This window comes from Stegostoma tigrinum, unplaced genomic scaffold, assembly GCF_030684315.1.
Source record: "Stegostoma tigrinum isolate sSteTig4 unplaced genomic scaffold, sSteTig4.hap1 scaffold_410, whole genome shotgun sequence".
NCBI classification, from domain to species: domain Eukaryota; kingdom Metazoa; phylum Chordata; class Chondrichthyes; order Orectolobiformes; family Stegostomatidae; genus Stegostoma; species Stegostoma tigrinum.
Window position 1 is genome coordinate 63,548 of NW_026728338.1, and position 10,917 is coordinate 74,464.

General features: G+C 43.4%; 1 protein-coding gene across 1 annotated transcript; it reads right to left on the reverse strand.

The window, feature by feature from the left end:
• Positions 1–3,067: 3,067 nt before the first annotated feature.
• Positions 3,068–10,046, reverse strand: LOC132208466 (probable G-protein coupled receptor 139). The gene is made up of 4 exons (XM_059644011.1): positions 9,900–10,046; positions 7,384–8,258; positions 4,928–5,125; positions 3,068–3,160 (listed from the first exon to the last, which is right to left on the reverse strand). Exons 1-4 carry the CDS (start codon positions 9,994–9,996, stop codon positions 3,068–3,070), a joined length of 1,263 nt encoding a protein of 420 aa, XP_059499994.1. The 5' UTR covers positions 9,997–10,046.
• Between the last annotated feature and the right edge of the window lie 871 nt (positions 10,047–10,917).

Here is a 10,917-nt window from a genome sequence, read left to right on the forward strand (position 1 = left end):
TGAAGGAGAGCTATTGAACTGTCTCTGTTCGGAATCATGCCCGGTAAATATGACTTCAGGCAGACAGTGCGCTTTTGGGAGATGTAATGGCACCCAGGTAGAAACGGGGTGTGGGATGTTTCCGGTTAACTCCTTAGACTTCCAACCATTTACGTGTCAATCCTCCTGGAACAGTTACAAGATAGTACATGAGTCCGTGACCTACTACCATGCTAAGAAGGGAGTCGTTTCCCATCTCAATGGGACCTTTTCTACCGCTACTCCGACTTTGCCAATGCTGTTTGCTGGTGGGCCATTGGGGCTCTCATAGATAAATTCATAAAAGCGGGAGAGGCAGTTTGGAAATGTAATCCGGGGACAAAATGGAAAACTTTACGATCCACATGGTAAAAGACTGCTGTACAAATAAATCTAAGCAGCCAGCTGGGAGGATAATGCACGTTGGCGAGGGATTAGCGTAAGTAATAATAGGGGGAAACCAAAAACCTGTGAGGTTTTAAAGCTGCACTGTGAGGATCATAAAATGCATGAAAGGGAAAGGGTTAACCGAGAAGGGCTGGAAAGGGAAAGATGAAATAGAGAACCGGGATCAAAGTGGCAGGCCGAATTGCTGATAAAGAAAAATCGGAGGTACCTCCTGACATATCGGGCTTGCCGATGTTGTTCCAAAGTAATGACATAGATAAACAAGACGAGGAGAACTGGAGAAGGCACCCCCACCCGACTAGGTCAATCACCCTCTCCATAACTCTCCCCATCTTTGACCAACCAACACCTACAGGCATCTCAACACCACCATGAGACACAGCAATCGCCTGTGCCCTGACCACCGCCACCGCACGCTCACCCCTCAGCGTATTGCACCCATTCCTACGACCACCTTGCACACCACCCCTGACCAAATGAGGGCCTTTATAGGATTGGTTCATTCTTGTCGACCATGGCTCCCTCTTGTAACTTTACTCCCTAAACTACTGACCCCTTTGGCTTCTTGTAAAGCCCCAAAAACCTTCACCTTCTCTGACGAACAAACGTCAGTGCTTACAAAATTTGAAAGCAGCCCTTGTTGCAGCCCCGGCTTTGGGAAGATCTTTATATGACAGGCCTTTCCAGCTATATGTTAATGTTCTGGATGGATGTGCTACTGGAGTCTTGACACAGACTCACGGTGAACACAAATGACCAGTTACCTACTACTCTACCCACCTGGACTCTGTAGCTCAGGCTTTGCCCCGAGTTCCCAGATTCTTCCTGCGATTTATTCTTTCGTCAGTATGGCCTCTCATGTTACTCTCCACCAGCCTCTTACAGACTGTACCACACATGCCATGGCACCCCTCCTCACCTCCTGCCAGGCTCAAGACCTTAGCCAGGCATATTCAGCCGCGATGAAGTCGCACTTCTTAACAATCCCCTGTTGACGTTCTCTTTCTGCACCATTATTTACCCTGTCGTGTTTTTGGGTCCACCCCCCCCCCACCAACAATTGAATTCTTAGAACCCCCACATGACTGCTTACTCAGGAACCAATTTCTCACCTCTCCACGCCCAGAGCTTATTGTCTACCCACTCCCTTCTCCGGACCTTATCCAGTTTGTTGATGGCAGTTCCTCCATGTCTCCCTTGGGTACCCTCCGCCCTGGATTTGCGATTGTTGATGCTGCCTCTACATTAGAATCAGCAGCATTTGACCCCCGGTGCCTGCTCAGAAAACAGAACTTTTTTGCCCTTACCCACGCTTGCATCTTAGCCTGAGGGAAGTCAGTGAATATTTACACTGACTCTCGGTATGCCTTTGGCATCTCCGATGATTTCGGCCACTTATAGTCTCAGCGTCGGTTTTTAACATCCTCAGGTACATCCACCCAGAATTCCCTGTATGTTAAAAAAATTTCTCCAGGCAATCCTCTTCCCTGAACAATTGCCTATTATCAAATGTGCTGCCCATGGCTCCGATGATTCTACAGTTACTCAGGGAAAAGCTCAGGCTGATCAGGCTGCCAAACAGATCACACTTTTCTTGTGCCTATATCAGCAATCACTTATCTTCTTTGAACACGACGGGCCAGATCTCATCACTGTTCAGCACTTACGGGATCACCCCTGCCTCTGTCAAGGATGTTTACAAGGTGCATGGATGATTGCATTCTGCGTCCTCAGGCCTTCAGGTGACCCCAGTCGGCCAAGTGTGTATCCCTGATGCTTTGTTGCCTTTGCACATTGATTCTAATACCCAGAGCTGCAAGGAGGGAATGAGTGGTATCATGCTCTGTACCTGGTGGCACTTCCGACAGGCTCATACAACCTCATGTTTGACATGCCAGCAAAGCAATGTTGGTCATGGAGTGAGATGCTCACCAGGAAGAACACCCTTACCAGGGAGACCGTTTGAATGTTTTCAGCTGGATTTCATTGAATTACCACCTGTACACTGCTACAAGTATTGTCTTGTCATTGTAGATGAATTCAGTAGACGGATAGAGACTTTCCCAAAGACAAATAACAAAGCCTGGATGGTGGTAAAATTTTTTACTAACTGAAGTAATACTGCGATTTGGAGTGCCTCGACAAATTAGTTCTGATAATGACCCCCACTTTGTAGGAAAGGTTAATGAGGAATTTTGTGACGTGTTACACATCCAACAACAATTCCACTGTGCTTATCATCCTAGCGCGGCAGGGATAGTGGAAAAGGTGAATGGGAATCTTAAAACCAGAATAACTAAGTTAATGTCTGAAACAGGTGTCAACTGGTTGAAGGTCTTGCCTTTAGCTCTGTATCATATGAGAATTACCCCACACTCGACCACTGGACTGTCTGCCGCAGAAATAATTTATGGCCGGCCCAGTAGGACCTGTTATGATGCCACACAGACCCACCTGCCCACAGAGAATTAATTATTATGGGAGAGGAAATGCAAAGATACTTTGAGCAGCTAATATTGTCTCTAAAGTTTCTCCATTCACAGGTAACGCACACATTTGTACCACCATCACAAGCAATGGATCAGAGCTCAGACGACCAGAATGCACACCCCCAGGCAGCAGAAGAGAGACCTCGTGCTGATCAATGACTGGGATCGCTCCAAGCTCGGACCCCCAGATACTCCTTCAGACGCTCATGGCTGTCAAAGTTCGAGGACAGAGTGGCTGGATCCATCTGAGTGAGTGTAAACGATGGGGCCCTCAGACGGCCTAAAGACTACACTTGCACTCTGTGGTATCATGGCCTATTAGGCCTGGAGGACAATTTGTTTTACAATGCACATATCCAACTGCATGGTAATTGAACAGTGTGTTATCCACCAGCAAAGTCTGTAGAGGCTTTATTTGTAGCAACCCTGGGATGAAACACTTACCAACTCCATGAAGGAGATTATTCTGGTGAGCCTTGCCAAGGAGAGAGAGGAACTTGGAGGAGGGGTGTGCAGGGTCGGTGTGTGGATTTGATAGTTAATGGCCCCTCCGGTTGTACAGGTACTAAGCCTAAATCCGGGAAGGAAAGGGCCAACTGCACAGATCCTACCATCTATCCACTTTGTTTTAATGGTACTGGAAGTTGTTGTGTATATGTCTTCGTAAATGTCACCAACCATCCCCATGATGCCCCCTGGCCACGTCAGTGTCTAAAACAAACTTGTACAGTGGAAGGAGGGCTATTGAACTGCCTCTGTTTGGAATCAAGCCTGGGAAATGTGACTTCAGGCATACAGTGGGCCTGTGGGAGATGTAATGGCACCCATGCAGAGATGGGGTATGGGATATTTCCACTTAACTCCTCAGACATCCAACCATTTAAGAGTCAATCCTTCTGGAATAGTTACAAGATAGTACATGAGTCCGTTACCTGCTCCTGTATTAAGAAGGAAGTCGCTTTCCTTCTCAATGGGACCTTTTCTACTGTTACTCCAACATTACTGATGCTGTTTGCTGTTGGGGCCATTGGGTCTCTCACGGTCCAATGTCCCGAACAAGCACATACTCGGCGATGAATTGTCACATGCTCCATAAGCAAGGAGTTTTGCGCTGAGTGGCAGGATCCGATCACCGTGGGCTCTCCCCTGGGATATGGCTTCCTGGGAATTGTCACTTTGGGATTCTCCTCAGGGGTGGTGTGCACTAAAAACCAAAAATACCTTATGTGTGGACTCACCGCCCTGGGAAATAGCACAATGTTGGCATTGGAGGCAGTGAATCGAGAATTAGCCGAAGTTCAGATCTATGCTCAGCAAATCCAATATGTAGTGGACTAGCAGCTGGCTCAAACGGAGAAGTATGTACAATTATAGGGGATAAATGCATTACCCATGTTACCAATGAATCCGATAATGTTACGCAGGCCATCCAAGCCAGTTGCAACAGCACAGAGAAAAACCTCGACTGGGGAAGAATGGTTGGGATGGCTTCGGGGCGATTCTTGGGGCTTATACCTACTCTATGAGTTGGTTGTCTTATTGATTGTTTGAATTGTTTGTTACATGTCCCTGGTACGCCTGAAATCTTGTCACTGAATTATTACCGACAGACAAGTAGCTCCATTCTCGGACCCAATATAGGTGGTCATGGAATGACAAAAGGAGGGATTGAGATGTTAATGGGTTAACATCCCATGATTTTTTATGCTCCTTCTCTCCTCATACAGGGGGATATGATCACTGTCTCAGATTCCTGCCCGAATACGATCGGGTGTGAAACATCTGTAGGGGTGTGAAACATCTGTCAACACAAAAAGCATTAAGCTCTGTAATATTTATGGCTCTACCTACACTGCTACCTCCCCCTGTTTCTGCTGAGATGGACAGGTCAGTGACCTTTGATCAAACCAGGCAGTTGTCACACCACTTGCAATCGCATCCTGTTGTTATCATATACGTTGTGATGATCGAAGATGTATCCTGTTCTCAGATGTGATACTTGTTTTAAATACCTGCCGATTCCAAGGGTATAAAAGCACGGATTGTCCCCTGTTCAGGGAGAATCGCTCACGATGCTCAGCACTCTGTGCCGGGTTGTGTACAGTGATCCTCGCAGCTTGTACTTGCTTAATAATAAAGGATTGTGGTTTTGTAACCAAGTCAGAGTCTGGCTCTTGCCTCAAGTCTGTGAAGGCCTCTGAAAAACGAACCTAATATGTTATTAAACTTATTTTGGTCAAGCGATTGCAAAGAGGCAATCTAATAAAAAAAACATACAATTTTAAAGGTGTTACAGGAGAAGATGTGCCTGAGGGATTTGCATATTTGTCGTTGAAGATGGAAGAGGGAGTGCAGCAAATGTACACTCGTCTGATACCGGGAACGGCAGGACTGTAGTATGATGAGAGACTGGTACAACTGGGCCTGTATTAAACAAAGGTTAGAGGATGAGTGGTAGTAAGTCATTCACAATATTATTGTGAGCTCAAGGTTTGATTACACCGGGAATGTGAGGAACAAGGAGGTTACGTTCAATGTGGCACAAAGTGTACTGTCTGGTTTATGATGCCACACTGTATCAAATAGATATTGGAGAGGGGGAGGGACAGGTTCATGAATAAAACTGAACCACATGGAGCCTCAATCAGGTAGACAGAATCGAGAGGTGGACACTTCTTTTCAAGTAGAATGTAGAAGGTTAATTGAGGGTTTACTTCAGCTTCTGAAATCAAAAGGGGGCCAGCAGCATAGAGATTGATAAAAATAGGCAAACAATGCTGGCAGGATCACAAACAAATAAAACACGAATCAGAATCATTGGTGAAGGAAGCAATGGAGACACACGGGAGAAGAGAAAAGAGTGATGCTGCAGGTCATTGTTTGTATTGGGATGCATTGCTTCAGATAAGAGTGGAGCAAAATTCAAGTGAGCCATTTGGGAGAATCACATCATGGCCTTACACGAGGAGAGGCACGAAGTGAATTCTTACTTCTCAGAGCCAGCACAGACTCAATGTCTGAGTGGCCTCATTCTGTTCTGTGGCAATTCAGCGGTCCTTGTTCTGGACCAGAGCAAATCGCATCAATGCATTTAAAGGAGATAGCCGCGACCCTAATTGGTCTTACATAACGGCATGGGTAAGCTGGTGCCTTCCAAATGTGGTTAAATTGGTCAAACTACGAGGCTTAAAGCAAAATACATTTTAGTTCAACAACTGAGAGCAAAAAAAATACAGCCCTGTGTCTATAAGAGCCTGACTCCACACACCCATGCTTCTTTTACCTGCATTTAAGACTCGGTCTGTCAAAATAAACACTTCACCATTCTAATCCAACTTCTGAGAATGTGCAAATTAGCCTTGAATCCCTTGTTATTGCAAAGGCATAGCTAAAAACCTCTTCAATTTTATATAGATTTCAGCGTGCAGAAAAATTACAGGCAGCGAGTTTCAGATACCACCAACTACTGAATGAAATGGTTTTACTCACATCTCTTGTAAACTTGCTGTTCATTAACTTACATCGATGCCAGTGGTCGTTAACCCCTCCATCAAGAGGAATAGTTTGGTTTTCTGTCTACTCTATCTGTGGTCTTCATAATTTGACACATCTCAATGATGTCCCTGATCAATCTCCCCAGCTCTAATGAAAACAAGCACAGTCTGATCAATCTCTCTGGAGAAGTAAAACTCTCCTACCCATGTAATATCCAGGTAACTCCCCTTTCAACTTCTCTTGTACTATCGTATCCCTTCTAAAATCTGCAAACCAGAACTGAACATCATACATGAGCTAAGCTAGAAGCAGTGTTTAATGCAGTTTCAATATCACCTGCTCTGATCCTCAACTCTCAGCCTGGACTCAGAAAGGTAAGCAGCCCACACTTTATCCACGTGACTTGACACCAGAGGAATTAATGATCATGCATATCAATGTCTGTCTGAGCGACTGTGGAGCTAGGGTACTGCATATGCGATTTCAAAGGACGTGTGTGTGCCATGGTCTTACTTGCCTCATTAAAGTGGGCAATGAGACTGAAAAGTTTAGGAATCATTCACCTTGAATATATATTGTTCCCATGGAACAGCTCATCATGCATTACATATCCTTGCTTGCCCTGTGCAAGTACATCACATTACAATTAGAACATCCGAACTCAATTTGACACCGTCTGCCCTTCCAACGAGCTGGCTACATACTCCTGCAATCTAAAACTAGTCTCCTCACTACTTGCCACCACACCAATGCTTGCATCATCTGAAAACTAACTGATGATACCTCTTCAATAAATGTTCAAATAATTTGTAGAAATCAGGAACATTTCAGACACCAGTGCTGATCCTGGTGGGTGCCCAGGCTTCAAATCATTTTAATAATCCAGTGAATGGATAATCTAAAAGACAGTAAATTGACATGGTGGATAAACCATGAATATTGGCATAAAGTCTCATCAAATTATCTGGACTACCTTCGTGATGGGAAACATTATTCCATTCTTCAATTCTTCTCTGAATTTCCTCTGGGTAACTGCATAAATAAAGGTGTTGGTGCAGCAACTCAGGAGCTGGAGCATGAAGCCAATCTCCCTTACGAATGTTGGCAGAGGAACTGGATATCCCAAGTAATCAAATCGTTTCAATATGGAATCAGCAATGAATACCACCCACAGCACGATGAAATTGCCAGATATGATGAATAACATAATCATGGATTTCCTCCGACTCAACATCTCTGCGTCACTGGCACTGGCCCCAGGCGTATGACCCAGGACTCTCCTCCGAGCTCTGTTGGCTGATATAATGTTTCTGACTGTCAATGCGTTTAACAGTAGAATCAAAATAAATGGAACAAATGGTGTTATTATATAGTGCATTAATTCAATAATAGTCCAGACAATTGAAGAACTTACATTTGGAGGTACTCGACAAAACCATGGGCTATTAGAAAGCCAGTATTTGTTGTAATACATGAAATACCAGAAAATGTTCTTCAAGCAACTCATCACAGTCACTGTTCCTAAAATCGCACACGCTGTTTTCTTGGTGCAATGTTTATTTCTCAGCTTTTGGCAGCATATGGCCACAAAGCGATCAAAGGTGAACATGACGGTGAACCAGACAGAACAGTCTGTGGCAGCATAAAGTATAACAGCATGGATGTTGCACAAGTGAATATAAAGCAGGAAAAGAAACTCGTCCCGATATGTGATAGGAATTTGTCGTAGTATCAGATCGAAGATAATAACCAAGAGATCCGCTGCTGCCATGGCCACCAGGTAATAAGTGACACATTTGGAAAGGCCACACTTTCCCCGAACCAGGATCATTATTGCAATCATGTTAACTTGAAAGAAGACAGTGGAAATGATCAATTATAGCTCAGATATAACACAGGAATGCTTTTCTTTTCTGCTTGCTTTATTTCCAGGAAATGGTGAAATTAATTCTGAATGAGTATTTAAAGTATTTGCATCAATATGAAACCTTATCAGAAATGTGCTGTTTAACGTTCAATCCAGAAATGAATCTAAATGTGCTATTTGTCAGAGAATGGAAAGACTGCAGTCCAAGTCAATGATAACGAGACAAACAAAAAAAAAATACAACACCGTATTTGATAGTATAAACTTCACAACATTTGTAACTGTTCATTGTTTGAACAAATAATAACCTGTCACACAAGGAGAGAAACAGCAATGACTGTTGAATACAATGTTTCTGAAAATGAATGGGACAAGTAGAAATGGTAATAAAAGCAGTTACAACAACATTCCAATGAAGCATTCTTTGTCAAAAGGAATTTCTGTAACAATGAAAACAATCTTCTTCCTGAGAGAAAGGACATAGCGCTTGTTTGATAAACTGCTGCTTCACAATAAATAAGTAACTAAGATTTGTCTGCAACAATAATCTGCCGAGCTAAAGGGGCCAACTGCAGGGAAAGCTGTTTCGTAGACAGACACCCAACGCCAAATATAGCAAGGAACAATGGCGTGACATTATGTGAGAAGGCATGCTGCAGGCTTGAGGTCTCCAAATTGTCATTAATGATAGGAATGAAAGAATCTTTCAAATCAAAAATAATGCTGTATCCGAAACATTAATAATAGACAAAATTGTGTAAGAATACAACAGCAGAACGAAACAACAGCAGCATTTCAAAGAACAACACTGCTTAAAGTTTGAACCCGGGGCACTTCCAGAGACAGACCACTGTCAGTTGAAATCCTGGGCAGCATTCACCATTATTCAGATAATACCTAAACTCGGTTACTTGGCTTAGATTTTCTCCGTGGGGGTACAATAAAGTTCAAATTATTGTTTCAGTACTTGATGTTCTGTGAGAATTTGTAATAAGTATCGGAATGAAAGATAAATTGTTTACCAAAAACATATGGATCAGTGAAACAATGTTAAAACAAGCAAAAAGGTTTTTCAGGAAAGACAAAAGGAATAACTGCAGTTTGGAGCCACATTTACCAACAAGCACAGCAATGCTGGAGACAAATGAACTATTCAGAATCTCCGATGTCTGGTTCTGTTCTGTTGTGTCATGTATACATTTTATTAATTGCCGTTAGTTTTTTAACAATCCCAATCTTAACCCAGCTTGAGAGCACAAGAACGGAAAGAAAGGAAAGAAAGAAAGGAAGAAAGCAGGAATGAAGGAAAGAAAGAAAGCGCAGCTAGATAGATAAACAGAGTCACTGCAGTGTGGAATGGAGGAACACAACAGGTAAGGCAGCATCAGAGGAGCAGGAGAATCGATGTGAGGACTTAGATCCTTCAGCAGGAGAGAAAGAATTTTTTTGCCTCGCATGTCTTACACCGTCAATGAATTCTTGGAGAAGAACAGAATTCTTCTTGATGTCTACTTATTTCTGAAATGTGAGGGAGATCACTAAAAAAATCTGTCAGAAAATTTACAATGAAACAAATGATTATATTCCTCTTTTTGAAACATCGTTGACAGGGTGTAACTTACCTGGGACACCAAACGTGGCTAAGACTGGGTAGTAGATCTTCTGAACATCAGTAATCACCCACAGAATCTTCAGCTTGATCCAAAAGCTCAGAGACATGATTTCCCTTTGATAAATAATAGTTATTTTGATGACTCTTGTTAAGTATAAGGCTGTTGTCTCTTTAAGAGGTTAGGAAAGCTTCCCTCATTTATAGGATGGAGAATTCATTAGAACAGAAAAACATTTCCCGAGTTAATGAAACCTAATTACAACCACTAGGGCAAGTAATAAAATCAACAACTAGTGTAAGGGGAATTTTTACATAAGCACTGCATGTCCTGACCAGTTAATCCTATCCCTTCTCCTGAAAACCAAGAATTAGTCAAATTCTGCACATGAACAGAATAGGTCATGCCCAACAATTCAAACAACAGCATCCTCTGAAACAAATCAATAGTGGGAATTAAGAACAAAAATTACATGATTATTATAATGGGGGAGTTTAACTGTCAGGATTTAAAGAGACGATATTGGCATAATTCAATGGGAGCGTTGCTCACGTCCTCACAAACCACACCACCTCGTCAGGCCAAGGGGGCGGGATGAGGTTAGTAGGTAGGAAATGGAGGTGCGGCATGAGGTAGGAAGAGGGGATAGGTGACAGGAAGAACAGGTTCGGGAGGCGGAGACGAGTTGGACTGGTTTTGGTATACAGTGGGGGGAGGAGAAGTTTTGAAGCTTGTGAAATCCATATTGATACCACTGGGCTGCAGGGCTTCCAAGTGGAATATGAGTTGCTGTTCTTGCAACCTTTCGGGTGCCTTCAGTCTGGTACTGCAAGAGGCCCAGGATGGACATGTCGTTTAAAGAATGTGAAGGGGAGTTAAAATGGTTTGCGACTGGAAGGTGCAGTTGTTTGTTGCGAACCAAGTGAGGGTGTTCTGCAAAGCGGTCTCCAAGCCACCGCTTGGTTTCCCCAATGTAGAGGAAGCCACACCGTGTACAGCGGATGTAATATACCACATTTCTAGATGTGTA

Bases quoted from the DNA above. Each gene is read 5' to 3' on its own strand.
- LOC132208466 (XM_059644011.1), bottom strand. From the start codon at position 9,996: ATGTCTCTGAGCTTTTGGATCAAGCTGAAGATTCTGTGGGTGATTACT. The intron at 8,259-9,899 runs GTAAGTTACACC...TCTTCTTTCAAG, and splicing joins AGCCACGTTTGGTGTCCCAG to TTAACATGATTGCAATAATG. The intron at 5,126-7,383 runs GTAGTCCAGATA...ATAACATATTAG, and splicing joins TAATGTTTCCCATCACGAAG to GTTCGTTTTTCAGAGGCCTT.